At 41.1% G+C, this 16,084-nt stretch overlaps 1 protein-coding gene across 2 annotated transcripts; it reads left to right on the top strand.

Annotated features, from left to right (window-relative positions):
• The first annotated feature begins 705 nt into the window (after positions 1-705).
• LOC109867544 (protein regulator of cytokinesis 1) lies at positions 706-14,281 on the top strand. Of its 2 annotated transcripts, none has more exons than XM_031801565.1 (14): positions 706-966; positions 1,660-1,792; positions 2,237-2,359; positions 5,489-5,722; positions 7,046-7,216; positions 7,773-7,922; positions 8,320-8,467; positions 9,465-9,601; positions 9,842-9,937; positions 10,099-10,245; positions 10,487-10,597; positions 10,848-10,961; positions 11,084-11,180; positions 11,291-12,412. In XM_031801565.1, the coding sequence occupies exons 1-14, from the start codon at positions 956-958 to the stop codon at positions 11,386-11,388; spliced, it is 1,770 nt and encodes a 589-aa protein (XP_031657425.1). In that variant the 5' UTR covers positions 706-955; the 3' UTR covers positions 11,389-12,412. The 2 variants fall into 2 exon arrangements, with proteins under 2 accessions (XP_031657425.1, XP_031657424.1); XM_031801564.1 differs by lacking the exon at positions 11,291-12,412 and adding an exon at positions 13,672-14,281 and having other exon boundaries at positions 711-966; positions 11,084-11,266.
• The last annotated feature ends 1,803 nt before the right edge of the window (positions 14,282-16,084 follow it).

Here is a 16,084-nt window from a genome sequence, read left to right as displayed (position 1 = left end):
ATCTATCTGATCACGTTAGTTGTTGATGAAAAGGAAAGACATCACAGGTCAGTTTTGAGGTGTAGTTCTGAAACACGTCTCAATACCTTTTTAGTTTCAGTAAATTACAGTAGTTAGTGCCTCAACAGTAACGTTGTAATTAAGTTGATAAATTCCTGTATAAAATGGGCATTATGCCATCTCCTGGTAGATCAGTGTGCTTACATTGTCTATGGTACTCCCGATCACGGCCGGTTGTGAGACAACCTTACTCAAAAATGCATCTTCTTTAGGAGTGCTATTTATATCCCTTTGACTACTGAACATTCGTCCATACTGTGTGTGTCGCATCATTGCAGGTCATTTATGACTCCAGGAAAGCGTATTAGCCTGGTTTAGTTAGTTTAGGAAAATATGTAGGTACATTCTAGGTGTATTAAATTTCTTCGCCACAAGAGTGTGACATTAAGTAATTGTTCAGGCTAATTCGCTGGCTGGTGCACATGAGTTTATAAAACATATACTTTATACATTTGTCATAAATTATCTGCGATGATGGGACACACACAGTATGGATGAATATGATATATTTTTTTTTAAACCTTGAATGAGAAGGTGTGTCAACCTTTGACTGGTATTGCATATATATGATTTAATCATGGTAAATATTAATCTATTCTGATCCACTTAATCACCTGTACAAAAGGTGACCTCTTGATTCATTAAGGACTTCCGCCCATAGAAACATGTTTTTGTGACGTTTTCTCTGTCGGCCAATGGGGAAGAGGAGCAGAGTTTCGGTGAAGAATTTGAACCGAGTCGCGGAAGCAGCGGACAGACAGAGGACGCTTCAATATAGCTTGAAACTACCATCTTTATGTAGTTTCAGTGTGGTTTAATTAAAGAAATCTGTTTTAGCCAACACTTTTTTTTAATTTATTTAACCTGTGTTGGCTTTTTTCGGTGGACCGTGACCATGAGGAGGAGGTTGGTCAAAAAATATTTTCTGTGTTTGGGATGATGTCTTCGTATGTTGTTGCTATGTTACGTCGGTAGCTAGCTACAGTTAGCTGGATCGCTAATTACAGTAAAGTAGCTCACTCGTCAACTTAACCAACGAGGGTAATATCTTTAGTTAGTTAGCAAAGACTAACCAGGGTCACATATTGGCTCAAGATGCTGCTGTAAAGTTAGCTGTCGTAACCTATCGGTAATAGCTAAGTTTACTTGTCATGCTAGCTAGTCGTTTTGTTGTTTCTCCACCATTTGTTTGGTTTGATATCAAAATAATAGTGACGAGTTCCATCACCAACGTTACTGTATATTATCACAAGTAGCTATGTAAATATGAGCTGGTTAGACATGTATTTTAAATGCAGTCGCTAGTTTAGCTAACTAACGTTAGTTGTGCTGTTTTGGCAAACCAATACTTAGTCAAATCAACCGGTTTAACGTTATGTAGATAAGTTTGGCCAACTTCCTACATAGTTAGCTACTTGCAATTTTGAAACCTTCGACAAAAACCTACTCCGCTCATTTGTTCTTTTGCACACAAAATGAGCCGTAATAATCCATGGACAGCGTGAACCTAAACTGTACTCTTTCCCGTAGTTACAGGCTGAAGCATTTATATTTAAGTGACATGCTGTCACCTGCTTTTAATTTTCTCTCCCTGTACAGTGAAATCCATGCTGCGGAGTCGGTAGAATGTCTGAATCGAGCCCTCAACCGGTTGAAGGACATCTGGGAGGAAATAGGAATTCCAGAGGATCAGAGACTACAAAGGACTGATGTGGTTAGGAAACATATCAAAGTGAGTTCTGCTTCTTTTGCAAAGCATATTTGTTTACTCCCCCCCCCCCCCCCCCCCTGAATAAATGTGGTGAGGTAAAAAAAAAAAACACTACTAAATGTCCCACCACCTACCTGGTTTCCTATTATGCCGCTATGCAACTTTTATTAACAACGGTTTTGGAAACAGATTCCTGTTGGAACGTTCCACAAATTATACCCGCCCGGGCGCTTGACTAGAGAAACGGGGCTTTCGTAATCTCATTTCAGACCAAGGTGCATGAGCAGACTGAAGATGGATGTATTTATTCAGCAACTCTTTCTAGGTTAAATGGAGGTTGCTTTAAAAAAAAAAAAAAGATTTTCCATTGTCCTACCAAGAGTTGCTGAATATGTCTTTTTTTAAATTTATTTATTTTTTACCGGTGGGTCAGTCTTGTAACCTGTGTTTTTCGTTTCTACCCAGGGCTTGCTGGACATGATGATTGCTGAGGAGGACAGTCTAAGGAAGAGATTGATGAGCAGCATAGAATCCTGTCGTAAAGAGCTGGATGTTCTGTGTACTGAGCTTCAACTATCCCCATTTGAGGTATATTTATTATTATTGATTTAGTTAACCAGGTAGGCTAGTTGAGAACACCTTTATTTAACCAGGTAGGCTAGTTGAGAACACCTTTATTTAACCAGGTAGACTAGTTGAGAACACCTTTATTTAACCAGGTAGGCTAGTTGAGAACACCTTTATTTAACCAGGTAGGCTAGTTGAGAACACCTTTATTTAACCAGGTAGGCTAGTTGAGAACACCTTTATTTAACCAGGTAGGCTAGTTGAGAACACCTTTATTTAACCAGGTAGGCTAGTTGAGAACACCTTTATTTAACCAGGTAGGCTAGTTGAGAACACCTTTATTTAACCAGGTAGGCTAGTTGAGAACACCTTTATTTAACCAGGTAGGCTAGTTGAGAACACCTTTATTTAACCAGGTAGGCTAGTTGAGAACACCTTTATTTAACCAGGTAGGCTAGTTGAGAACACCTTTATTTAACCAGGGAGGCTAGTTGAGAACACCTTTATTTAACCAGGTAGGCTAGTTGAGAACACCTTTATTTAACCAGGGAGGCTAGTTGAGAACACCTTTATTTAACCAGGGAGGCTAGTTGAGAACACCTTTATTTAACCAGGTAGGCTAGTTGAGAACACCTTTATTTAACCAGGTAGGCTAGTTGAGAACACCTTTATTTAACCAGGTAGGCTAGTTGAGAACACCTTTATTTAACCAGGTAGGCTAGTTGAGAACACCTTTATTTAACCAGGTAGGCTAGTTGAGAACACCTTTATTTAACCAGGTAGGCTAGTTGAGAACACCTTTATTTAACCAGGTAGGCTAGTTGAGAACACCTTTATTTAACCAGGTAGACTAGTTGAGAACACCTTTATTTAACCAGGTAGGCTAGTTGAGAACACCTTTATTTAACCAGGTAGGCTAGTTGAGAACACCTTTATTTAACCAGGTAGGCTAGTTGAGAACACCTTTATTTAACCAGGTAGGCTAGTTGAGAACACCTTTATTTAACCAGGTAGGCTAGTTGAGAACACCTTTATTTAACCAGGTAGGCTAGTTGAGAACACCTTTATTTAACCAGGTAGGCTAGTTGAGAACACCTTTATTTAACCAGGTAGGCTAGTTGAGAACACCTTTATTTAACCAGGTAGGCTAGTTGAGAACACCTTTATTTAACCAGGTAGGCTAGTTGAGAACACCTTTATTTAACCAGGTAGGCTAGTTGAGAACACCTTTATTTAACCAGGTAGGCTAGTTGAGAACACCTTTATTTAACCAGGGAGGCTAGTTGAGAACACCTTTATTTAACCAGGGAGGCTAGTTGAGAACACCTTTATTTAACCAGGTAGGCTAGTTGAGAACACCTTTATTTAACCAGGTAGGCTAGTTGAGAACACCTTTATTTAACCAGGTAGGCTAGTTGAGAACACCTTTATTTAACCAGGTAGGCTAGTTGAGAACACCTTTATTTAACCAGGTAGGCTAGTTGAGAACACCTTTATTTAACCAGGGAGGCTAGTTGAGAACACCTTTATTTAACCAGGGAGGCTAGTTGAGAACACCTTTATTTAACCAGGTAGGCTAGTTGAGAACACCTTTATTTAACCAGGTAGGCTAGTTGAGAACACCTTTATTTAACCAGGTAGGCTAGTTGAGAACACCTTTATTTAACCAGGTAGGCTAGTTGAGAACACCTTTATTTAACCAGGTAGGCTAGTTGAGAACACCTTTATTTAACCAGGTAGGCTAGTTGAGAACACCTTTATTTAACCAGGTAGGCTAGTTGAGAACACCTTTATTTAACCAGGTAGGCTAGTTGAGAACACCTTTATTTAACCAGGTAGGTCAGTTGAGAACACCTTTATTTAACCAGGTAGGCTAGTTGAGAACACCTTTATTTAACCAGGTAGGCTAGTTGAGAACACCTTTATTTAACCAGGTAGGCTAGTTGAGAACACCTTTATTTAACCAGGTAGGTCAGTTGAGAACACCTTTATTTAACCAGGTAGGTCAGTTGAGAACACCTTTATTTAACCAGGTAGGTCAGTTGAGAATAAGTTGTCATTTACAACTGCGATGTGGCCAAGATAAAGCATAGCAGAAATGAAATTGGGGAGGAGGGGACACACAATAAGATGCTCACCATTACCTTAATGCTGCATTTTTTTTTCAGGGCTCACTTCAAAAATATGTAGATCTTAATGTTCCTTTCCTGTTTAAATAAAGGAATTACAAATTTTGGTAACGTTCCCCTCAACCCGTCTTGATGTGTTTTATAGGAGGACCCTGCTGCAGCTTGCTAACGTTCCTCTCAACCCGTCTTGATGTGTTTTATAGGAGGACCCTGCTGCAGCTTGCTAACGTTCCTCTCAACCCGTCTTGATGTGTTTTTATAGGAGGACCCTGCTGCAGCTTGCTAACGTTCCTCTCAACCCGTCTTGATGTGTTTTATAGGAGGACCCTGCTGCAGCTTGCTAACGTTCCTCTCAACCCGTCTTGATGTGTTTTATAGGAGGACCCTGCTGCAGCTTGCTAACGTTCCTCTCAACCCGTCTTGATGTGTTTTTATAGGAGGACCCTGCTGCAGCTTGCTAACGTTCCTCTCAACCCGTCTTGATGTGTTTTATAGGAGGACCCTGCTGCAGCTTGCTAACGTTCCTCTCAACCCGTCTTGATGTGTTTTATAGGAGGACCCTGCTGCAGCTTGCTAACGTTCCCCTCAACCCGTCTTGATGTGTTTTATAGGAGGACCCTGCTGCAGCTTGCTAACGTTCCTCTCAACCCGTCTTGATGTGTTTTTATAGGAGGACCCTGCTGCAGCTTGCTAACGTTCCCCTCAACCCGTCTTGATGTGTTTTTATAGGAGGACCCTGCTTCAGCTTGCTAACATTCCTCTCAACCTGTCTTGATGTGTTTTATAGGAGGACCCTGCTGCAGCTTGCTAACGTTCCTCTCAACCCGTCTTGATGTGTTTTTATAGGAGGACCCTGCTGCAGCTTGCTAACGTTCCTCTCAACCCGTCTTGATGTGTTTTATAGGAGGACCCTGCTGCAGCTTGCTAACGTTCCTCTCAACCCATCTTGATGTGTTTTTATAGGAGGACCCTGCTGCAGCTTGCTAACGTTCCTCTCAACCCGTCTTGATGTGTTTTATAGGAGGACGAGGGGAGGACCATGCTGCAGCTGGAGAAGGACATCAGGTCACGCCTGGAGGTGATTATGAAACAGAAGAGTCAGAGGGTTAAGGAGCTGAAGAGACTGTCCAAGCAGGACCGGGAGCTGTGTGACATCATGTGTTCAGTCCCCTTCTGTATCGACATGGACATGGTCCCTTCCCTGGAGCAACTGGACAGCTATCGCTCTTACCTCAACGATCTCACTAAAGAGAAGGCATGTAATGCTTCATTGTTCATCATTTTCCTAGAATGTAGCCAGTATTTTTACCACCAGGAGTTTTTCATTGGTCAGTTTGTGGCTCTGAAATGGGAAAATTCAGGGCCATAAAATTGTACTCACAGACTCTGAAATTAAATACGGATCACAAGTTGCTTAATAGAAAATCAGAAATTCTCAGTGACTGGGGCTGTAACTTAACCCTATCAGTCCTGAGACCACAGAAAAAATTGTCCTTTCATTTATCTTCATGTCCAGCCTTTATATTGAGCCTCACAATGAGGTGTTTTACCATGTTCTTTAAAAAGGACAACCAGGGCTCCAAGTAGAACACACAACTATTGGACATAAACTGTTGCATTCATGAGTTTTTTAATTGAGATCCAAAGCAAAAACCGGATAAAAAATAATTTCTATGAATCCTGTAAATACAGAAATGGTTTGTTCAGTGGGAAATGAATATCCCGACTGGTCAGTGACAACTGTTTGTAGTTTAACGGCAACTGTGAGCTAATTACAGTATTATAGACACTATGTCCTGGGATTTCCTATGATCTTCTATGTAGAAGAACCCCTTACAGTATTATAGACACTATGACCTGGGATTTCCTATGGTCTATGTAGAAGAACCCCTTACAGTATTATAGACACTATGACCTGGGATTTCCTATGATCTATGTAGAAGAACCCCTTACAGTATTATAGACACTTTGTCCTGGGATTTCCTATGATCTATGTAGAAGAACCCCTTACAGTATAGACAGTCGTAGAGAAAAGCATGTTAGGTGTTTTGTGAGTCTCAGCTTGTCATTCTCTATCCACCCATTTGAATAGTTTGTAGCTCAAACCATTTTGGACTCTACATACTGTTTTGTATAAATTACCCGGGGCCCCTTTGGGATCTGCCCTTGTCTCACAAACACCGCTTTAGCTCCGCCCCCCCGTTCATCACACGTCTGTTGATTATCTATGTCTGCGGAAGTAGTTGAATCCCAATGGTGCAACCCAGAAGTCTTTAGCTCAGACACACGTTTTTTTAAAAGGGGGTTAAAGTTCAAAACGCGTCGATTTTATGGTGGGCCCAAGACTCTTAAGTTACTTTTGAGGTGCATTTGTAGCTCTTATGTTTGAATATAGCCATGTGGTGATCAAATGCTGGGGTGTAGTTACCCCTTAGTTTAACGGCAAGTAAGCCTTCTATCCACGTAGGTTTGAACAAGGATACGTAAGCCTGGAGAGGGTTTGTCTGAATGAACGTCAAATGACATCAAGATAGCATAATCCTCAACTTAGTCTCTCTCTCTCCATTGTATGTTCCAGGATCGTCGCCACGGTGAGTTTGTGGGTATCAAGCGTCGGATCATTGTGTGTATGGAGGAGCTGGACCAGCTGCCAGACACCAGCTTTGAGAGGGACGTGGTGTGTGAGGACGAGGAGGCCTTCTGTCTATCCGGCGACAACATCACAGCTCTCCGACTGCTGCTGGGACAGGTCAGGAACCAAGTCTGTTCCGTTACGTCGTGAATAGAGTCCGTCGTGATTCTTTATTCTACGTCGGAGGGGAATGTTTGTTCTACATAACGTCTTTCTACGTCAGAGGGGAATGTTTGTTCTACGTAACGTCTTTCTACGTCAGAGGGGAATGTTCTACGTAACGTCTTTCTACGTCAGGGGGGAATGTTTGTTCTACGTAACGTCTTTCTACGTCAGGGGGGAATGTTTGTTCTACGTAACGTCTTTCTACGTCAGGGGGGAATGTTTGTTCTACGTAACGTCTTTCTACGTCAGGGGGGAATGTTTGTTCTACGTAACGTCTTTCTACGTCAGGGGGGAATGTTTGTTCTACGTAACGTCTTTCTACGTCAGGGGGGAATGTTTGTTCTACGTAACGTCTTTCTACGTCAGGGGGGAATGTTTGTTCTACGTAACGTCTTTTCTATCTGAACATTATACATTTGATACTCCTAGTGTCCTAATGATGTAGCTACAGTACGTGTACATTTATATGAATGGTATTTCCTTGACGGTCTTGTTGTGTAATTCTCAGCTGGAGGATCGTAAGACCGAGAATGAGTTGGTGTGTAACTCCTACCGCAGTAAGATCCAGGAGCTGTGGGAGAGACTGCAGGTCCTCCAGGAGGAACGAGAGGGCATGTCTGATCACATGGTCCAGTCCAGGAAGAGAAACATGGACGCTGTGAGCATTTTTTTTTTTTAACATTTATTTTGTATTTCTCACAGCTATGGCACTCTTCTTGTAATTATGAACCTAACCTGTCAAGCTGATCAGATATGGACATACTTGCAGTGAAATTTAGAGGCCTAAAAGTCTTTGGTATAGTGGAAGATGCAAGGGGCTCAGTTATATTCAGGAAAATGTTGAATTACATTAATTTAACTTGTTACCATACATGTTTTACAGTGGCAGGGCGATGCTTTCAGAAAGCCTATAACCAATCATAGCCTGAATAGTATCTTATCACTAAGGAGTGTCAGAACTGTAATTTATCGTTTTTTTTTTTTTTTTTAATTATATATTTTTTAATATATATTTTTATTTTTACTGATTGACATTTGAGAGTTCCTTCTTGCAGTTAGAAGCAGAGTGCCGGCGCCTGGATGAGCTGAAAATGAAGAACATGAAGAATGTGATAGAAGCCATCAGGGCCGAGGTGGCTCTGTTCTGGGAGAGATGTTTCTACAGCCTGGCGCAGAGACGGGCCTTCACACCCTACTATGACGGTCAGTTGTCGTTTGGCTTCTTCTATTGCCGTGTCTATTTATTAGTTGTACCTTTTTGGCCGTAATGTACTGGGAGGTGTCGTTCATTAGGGTACACTGTAGCAACACATTTTACGACGGACTGCTAAAATACACGTTTCTAATTGGACGGTAGTACAGATTGTTCCACCTTGTTTCAGCCAGATTTCTTCCATTTGGTGACTATTTTTTTATTTTATTTCACCTTTATTTAACCAGGTAGGCTAGTTGAGAACACCTTTATTTAACCAGGTAGGCTAGTTGAGAACACCTTTATTTAACCAGGTAGGCTAGTTGAGATCACCTTTATTTAACCAGGTAGGCTAGTTGAGAACACCTTTATTTAACCAGGTAGGCTAGTTGAGAACACCTTTATTTAACCAGGTAGGCTAGTTGAGAACACCTTTATTTAACCAGGTAGGCTAGTTGAGAACACCTTTATTTAACCAGGTAGGCTAGTTGAGAACACCTTTATTTAACCAGGTAGGCTAGTTGAGAACACCTTTATTTAACCAGGTAGGCTAGTTGAGAACACCTTTATTTAACCAGGGAGGCTAGTTGAGAACACCTTTATTTAACCAGGGAGGCTAGTTGAGAACACCTTTATTTAACCAGGTAGGCTAGTTGAGAACACCTTTATTTAACCAGGTAGGCTAGTTGAGAACACCTTTATTTAACCAGGTAGGCTAGTTGAGAACACCTTTATTTAACCAGGTAGGCTAGTTGAGAACACCTTTATTTAACCAGGTAGGCTAGTTGAGAACAAGTTCTCAAGTTCTGATAAATGATCAGATGGTCATGTACAGGTAGAGATATTGGTGTGCAAAAGAGCAGAAAAGTAAATAAATATAAACAGGATGAGGTAGGTAAAAATGGGTGGGCTATTTACCGATCGACTATGTACAGCTGCAGCGATGAACGTGTGAACACAATCCTGGTTGTCCTAGTGAGATTTGGTACAATAAATGTCTCCCCTCAGTTGACTTCACCGTGGAGCTGCTGAACCTACACGAGGCAGAGCTGCTGAGTCTGAAGAAGCACTACGAGGACCACAGGGAGTTGTTTGAAGGAGTAACCAGGTGGCAAGACAGCTGGACTCTGTTCCTACAACTGGAGGCGAGCATTTTACTGATGAATATGAGACGTGTTCTTGTTTACAGATATTAGACAACAACAACAACAATTTCTGGTGCAAACGAAATAATACATATTGTCAAAGTTTCATAGTAAATCACACTGTAAGATTACATTGATCTTTCCTGTATCTTTTGTGCCATTTGAGCCAACTATTTGGTCCTGCCCTTCGTGTGTTTTTCAAGTGACTGTATTCTAAACACAAGGTTCAACTCTCCGCAGAAAAAGGTGACGGATCCTTCTAGATTCAACAACCGAGGAGGGAACCTACTCAAAGAGGAGAAGCAGAGGGCCGACCTGCAGAAAAGCCTGCCAAAGGTCAGGATAAGTTGCGATCTGAATGTTCATTGGTTAGTTCCTCTACCCAACGGTCTGTCTGAATACTGGCTTGTTTTTGGTTCTATATTTCTTGCTGTTTTTAAATTTATTTTTTATTTGCAGGCATATTAACTTGAAGCATGTTCTCTCGTGTGTTCCAGTTGGAGAAGAGCCTGAAGACCCAGGTAGATCTATGGGAAGAGGAGCAGTACAGAGAGTTCCTGGTTAATGGACAGAGGTTTCTCCACTATGTACAGGAGCAGTGGGAACTACTGTGGCTGGAGAAGGAGAGAGGGAAGAATGAGAGGGTACGATTTTTAAAGGCCTCAATGCTCTTAATGTGTGCTTCCTTCCTTCCTTGAGCTAATCATTGATCAGACGCAATTAAATTAACGTTAACTTAATCAATCCCCAATCATGTTGTAATCGGATCAGTGAGGAGGAGGGGTGGGGGGGCCAAAAGTATTCAAACAGAGACCTCTTAACTACTTCCCCAGTAATGAGTGAATCTGGTTCGGATGAGAATATTGACTGTGATCTGTGAAACAGCAACTGAAGAAGAACCAGCAGATTGAACATGACCTGCTGTATGGTACTGCTCAACGAACCCCCTCCAAAAGACGCCTTGCAGGGACACCTACTCCTGGCAAAGCAAGAAAGGTCAAATCACCTGTTCTTTTTGTTTTCATTTTAATTTATTGGTCACTATTGTGGTTTTTTTGGGGGGGGGGATCAAATTCAAGCTGTTTTAAAATTTTAGAAATATATTACCATTGTCAGTTTTAGTTTATTCATAATTCAGCATTTATTTTTAAAAAGAATTTAAAATGTGAGGACTGAAGTACTTTATTGTTCTCTACAATAAATTCATTGTGACTTAATGTGTTTGTTTATTTTTTCGTTCTCTTAGCTCAATGCCACTAGCAGTATCTACGGCTCTACTCCTAACAGCACCTTACGTTCTGCCTTCGGAGGAACCTTGTGTCAGTCTCCGGTCCTCAGACTACCCATGTCTGCCAGCAAGGTTAGTAGTGCACTTAAGCGTCTGTGTTCAAGCACAGAGAATTACGTTTTAGAATAAATAAATAAAATTGTTTTTATGGCTTTAAGAAATGAACTCTCTCTTCTCTATCACCACCCTGATAGCTTCCTCTGAGGACCCCAAGTTGTGTTGGAAGAACCCTCCGTACGGTGGAGAGGAACAAAGAGAACATCTCCCACCTGAACGGACCGGCTCTGAGCGGTGTGTTAAGAAACCCGGCCCAAAGCCCCGCCTCACACCGTAACATCAGCGTTAACTCTGTCGCCAGCACCTATTCTGAATTTTCGGTAATTTCCAACCCCATTTCCTAGGTTATCACCTACCCAACCAACCAATCATCGACCCAGCAACACACAAGCCAATCAAAGATGAGTGGCGATGTCTTTCTGTGTGTCCAGTGAGAGAATAGCACCGGGTTTTCTATTCAACAGTCTGTAACAGAGTGGTAATATGTCTATGTGAAAGCTTAGCATGCTATCGTGGACACCTGGACTAGACTGTTCCTTTCCTCTGTGACCATTTTAAAAATGTATTTAACTGGGCAAGTCCGTTTTTAAGAACAAATTCGTATTTACAATGGTGGCCTCTGGGACTCCCAATCACGGCCGGTTGTGATACAGCGTGGAATCAAACCAGGGTCTGTAGTGACGCCTCTAGCACTGAGATGCAGTGCCTTAGACTACTGCGGCACTCAGGAGACCCCCATCTAACTCTACATTCTATTTTAGAAGGATTTTTGTCAACATTGAATCCACCTCTATTGCCAGGTCTGAATGAAGGAACGTTTTATTGAAACTCCATAACAGTGAGGCTCAACATGCTAAATGGCTAACCAAGAGTGCAACAGAGCCTGGTCTGGTTCGGTTGGCCTAACCGTCTTGTGAGGAGCAATTTTTACAATTTATTGAAGACCAAACAAACACTTTGTTGAACTGGACTGGGTGGTTGGGGGGGGTCTGTTTTAATATGGCCTCACATTTATTCAATATCCCCCCCCCACACCTCACCAAATGTGATCAGTAGATAGACCCCATAAGAGTGTTCCAAACCTCTCAGCCAATAACGGCTAGTTTTTGGATTCCCCACTCAGACAACTCCCAGACAGTCCTGGCAAAATTCTTGCTTGTGAAATTGCTCTTTGCGAAGAAGCTATTTTTTGTTTTCTTTTTGACAATTTTTAATTGAAAAACAATAACATTAAGGGACTTTATTGTTAACTAGAAATGATTTTATATTCAGGTGAAACGGCTGCAATAGACTATGTTTAAACCATTGTCACCCATCCATGTTTGTTCAATGTCTTCTATCCTCTTTAACATTAATCTGCTGGCTTTTGTTCTACACACACTTTATGGGAAGTTTCATTTTATCACTTTGGTGTAATTTTCACGACTCAAACAGCACATTAAAACGGCTCATGTTTTAACTACGCACATTTTTCAAACAATCGCTTTGTTCACTGCACCAAATCACTTTCAGGTTGGCTACATATTCAATCTTTGAGTATCTGCTTTTCAAAATGCGATATTCACTTTACATTTAGTTCTTATTGTTGTCCTAATCAAACTGCTCAACTGATTATGACGTGCCTATTTTAAGTTTAACATGATATAGTTTGATAAATGCTTGAACACTAAAAGTCTAAATTTTTACCTTTTTTTTATGTATCAATTTGACAAATTTGTTGGAAGGTAAAAAAATCATATGATATATGGATGTGGCTGTAAATTCTACATCCTCCTCAACCAGCCAGAGTGCTTCAGTAGGACACAGTGGGCAGTCAACACTATGCTACCATTTTTAGAATTTGTGTACACTGTACTGGTGAAACACACCTGGGTTGTACATAATATATTCCAACTCGCCTGAATGTCACTGAAAGCGGATGCATTTCCAGCAGAGGTTGTGTGATTACCGTATCGGTTGACAAAGTCCTGTTGGGAAGGTGATCTTGTTTAGTGTTGCATGGGGCAGAAATGGCGTAACGCCAGGCTGTTTATAATTTTTTTACAGTAGCTGACTGCTTTACAATACCTCTTCTGATCATTTGTCCTATATACAGTATGTACTATATAACAACAATGAAACTAAGACTGAAATATTCCTTAACATGCTCACAACCTGCCATTTGGATACATATTTATAAAAAAATATATAATTGTCAAGTTCTAGTCAAATACTGTATGGGGGTAAAAAAAAATATACCATCTATTCTTCAGCATGTCAAAATAACAATTTTTGAAAAGTGTATCTTGTATTTTGTCTGCTATTGGATTAAATGGTAGTTTTAAAATGACAAATGGTGAGACTATCATTATCTGATGTGTTGGGGACTAAACTAACTGTTCTCATGACGTTTCACTGAACTTACATTTTGTATGAATGACTGTGGTGAAAGGTGAGTGAAATGCAAATGATTGTGCAAAGACTCTGAACCTAAGATGGGGGGGGGGGGAATTACAAGTGTTATCAGTTTAGATTTCTTTACACGAGTTTTGAAAATGTGCCAATTGCATCTGAAAAAATGTGCAAGTGATGGGCGAAAAACTAAAAGGGATGTTCCGCTTAATTCTACATTATTTCCCCCCCACCCCCACTTATCTCCAAGACAGACTGGACTTTTTTGAATTCTTGTATTTTGAGCTACTGTATGTGCGGTTCCAGTTTTTAATCTCTCTATTCTCCTCCACAGCGATTTCTCTCAAAAGCTTCCAAATCTGTCAAGACATCTAAACTCTACTGTCACTAATCTCTGAGCTGAGGGATCAGACAGAACCTTTCCCTGAGTCATCCAGCTGAGACACCTTTCTGGCTTGAGTTTCATGGTTTCTGTACCCTGTACATGTCTAGATGGAAGGAAATGTTTTTAACACCTGAATATAATGTATCAGAACCCCAGTGTCTCTCGGTGCCACTGTGTTCTAGCTCTGAGGTTTTCCAGAACTACTGCATCGATCCTGAATCACTCTGGCCCGTGAGGTCTTTGTTAGTTTTTTTCTTCTTCTGTTGTCTGTGTCTAGATGTGTCAACGCCTACAGAACTTTTTAAATACTCTGTCAGATTTGTAATGTTTTTCTTAGATAATGTTTTTTAAAGCTTTGATCTGAGATGAATGAAATGTCGGGAGGACTTGATAGGTTAAGTTTAATGTTTTACGTAGGTCTATGTTCATCACACTCATACTTTTATTCGTTTTATTTCCATGTTGCTAGAGTAAATTGTTGTACTTCATATAAGGATGGGGGGGGTCACAAATGATGACCATTCTGTCAAATAAACATTGGCTTTATACTACATTTAAACATGGGGATCTTCAGTCATCTTTATTCACAGTCTTGTTCACACTAGGGATTTTGTGAATTTAAAAAAACATTTTTTTTTTTTAGGTAAACCTGTAATTCTGCTCCTAGATTATGCATGTATAAAGTACACATTGACACATCCCGGCCAATGCGGGAAGTTTAGAAAATACATCAGTCACCAAAGTTCCCGCAGCATGTCTTGGATTGTGAATGCATGTGGAAAAAGTCAAGAAGGTGCAATCTGGTGAAAAATAAGTTTACTCACAAATTAATCCAGCACAAATCAAGCTTTTCTCTTTTAAATACATGGTAAACCTATATTCAAATGTGGTGTTAAAACCACGGCTGTGTGTTCATAAATGGACTGAAACATGGGACTGCCTGCACTTTAAAACTGTTCTGCTACGGTGTGCCCTACTGAACATAGCCCATTAATGTTCTGCTACGGTGTGCCCTACTGAACATAGCCCATTAATGTTCTGCTACGGTGTGCCCTACTGAACATGACCCATTAAAAATGTTCTGCTACGGTGTGCCCTACTGAACATAGCCCATTAAAAATGTTCTGCTACGGTGTGCCCTACTGAACATAGCCCATTAAAACTGTTCTGCTACGGTGTGCCCTACTGAACATAGCCCATTAAAAATGTTCTGCTACGGTGTGCCCTACTGAACATAGCCCATTAAAAATGTTCTGCTACGGTGTGCCCTACTGAACATAGCCCATTAAAAATGTTCTGCTACGGTGTGCCCTACTGAACATAGCCCATTAAAAATGTTCTGCTACGGTGTGCCCTACTGAACATGACCCATTAAAACTGTTCTGCTACGGTGTGCCCTACTGAACATAGCCCATTAATGTTCTGCTACGGTGTGCCCTACTGAACATAGCCCATTAAAAATGTTCTGCTACGGTGTGCCCTACTGAACATAGCCCATTAAAAATGTTCTGCTACGGTGTGCCCTACTGAACATAGCCCATTAATGTTCTGCTACGGTGTGCCCTACTGAACATAGCCCATTAAAAATGTTCTGCTACGGTGTGCCCTACTGAACATAGCCCATTAAAAATGTTCTGCTACGGTGTGCCCTACTGAACATGACCCATTAAAACTGTTCTGCTACGGTGTGCCCTACTGAACATAGCCCATTAATGTTCTGCTACGGTGTGCCCTACTGAACATAGCCCATTAATGTTCTGCTACGGTGTGCCCTACTGAACATAGCCCATTAATGTTCTGCTACGGTGTGCCCTACTGAACATGACCCATTAAAACTGTTCTGCTACGGTGTGCCCTACTGAACATAGCCCATTAAAAATGTTCTGCTACGGTGTGCCCTACTGAACATGACCCATTAAAACTGTTCTGCTACGGTGTGCCCTACTGAACATAGCCCATTAAAAATGTTCTGCTACGGTGTGCCCTACTGAACATGACCCATTAAAACTGTTCTGCTACGGTGTGCCCTACTGAACATAGCCCATTAAAAATGTTCTGCTACGGTGTGCCCTACTGAACATGACCCATTAAAACTGTTCTGCTACGGTGTGCCCTACTGAACATAGCCCATTAAAAATGTTCTGCTACGGTGTGCCCTACTGAACATGACCCATTAAAACTGTTCTGCTACGGTGTGCCCTACTGAACATGACCCATTAAAAATGTTACTATGTTGCTACACATGCATCTCTATAACTACAGTACTAAGCAGAAAAACAAACCCTACTGGTTCATATTTAGCTGTGGCATGTCATGAGTTCCCTCAGGGCCCTCTCCCTGTGGCGTGTCATGAGTTCCCTCA

Source organism: Oncorhynchus kisutch, linkage group LG22 (assembly GCF_002021735.2).
Source record: "Oncorhynchus kisutch isolate 150728-3 linkage group LG22, Okis_V2, whole genome shotgun sequence".
Taxonomy (NCBI): domain Eukaryota; kingdom Metazoa; phylum Chordata; class Actinopteri; order Salmoniformes; family Salmonidae; genus Oncorhynchus; species Oncorhynchus kisutch.
This window is presented reverse-complemented; position numbering and strand designations above follow the sequence as displayed.

What these genes read in the sequence shown, in the direction of transcription:
- LOC109867544 (XM_031801564.1), top strand. An exon ending in TGGTTAGGAAACATATCAAA is followed by an intron (nt 1,793 to 2,236) that starts GTGAGTTCTGCT and finishes GTTTCTACCCAG; the next exon opens with GGCTTGCTGGACATGATGAT. An exon ending in CTCCTGGCAAAGCAAGAAAG is followed by an intron (nt 10,598 to 10,847) that starts GTCAAATCACCT and finishes TCGTTCTCTTAG; the next exon opens with CTCAATGCCACTAGCAGTAT.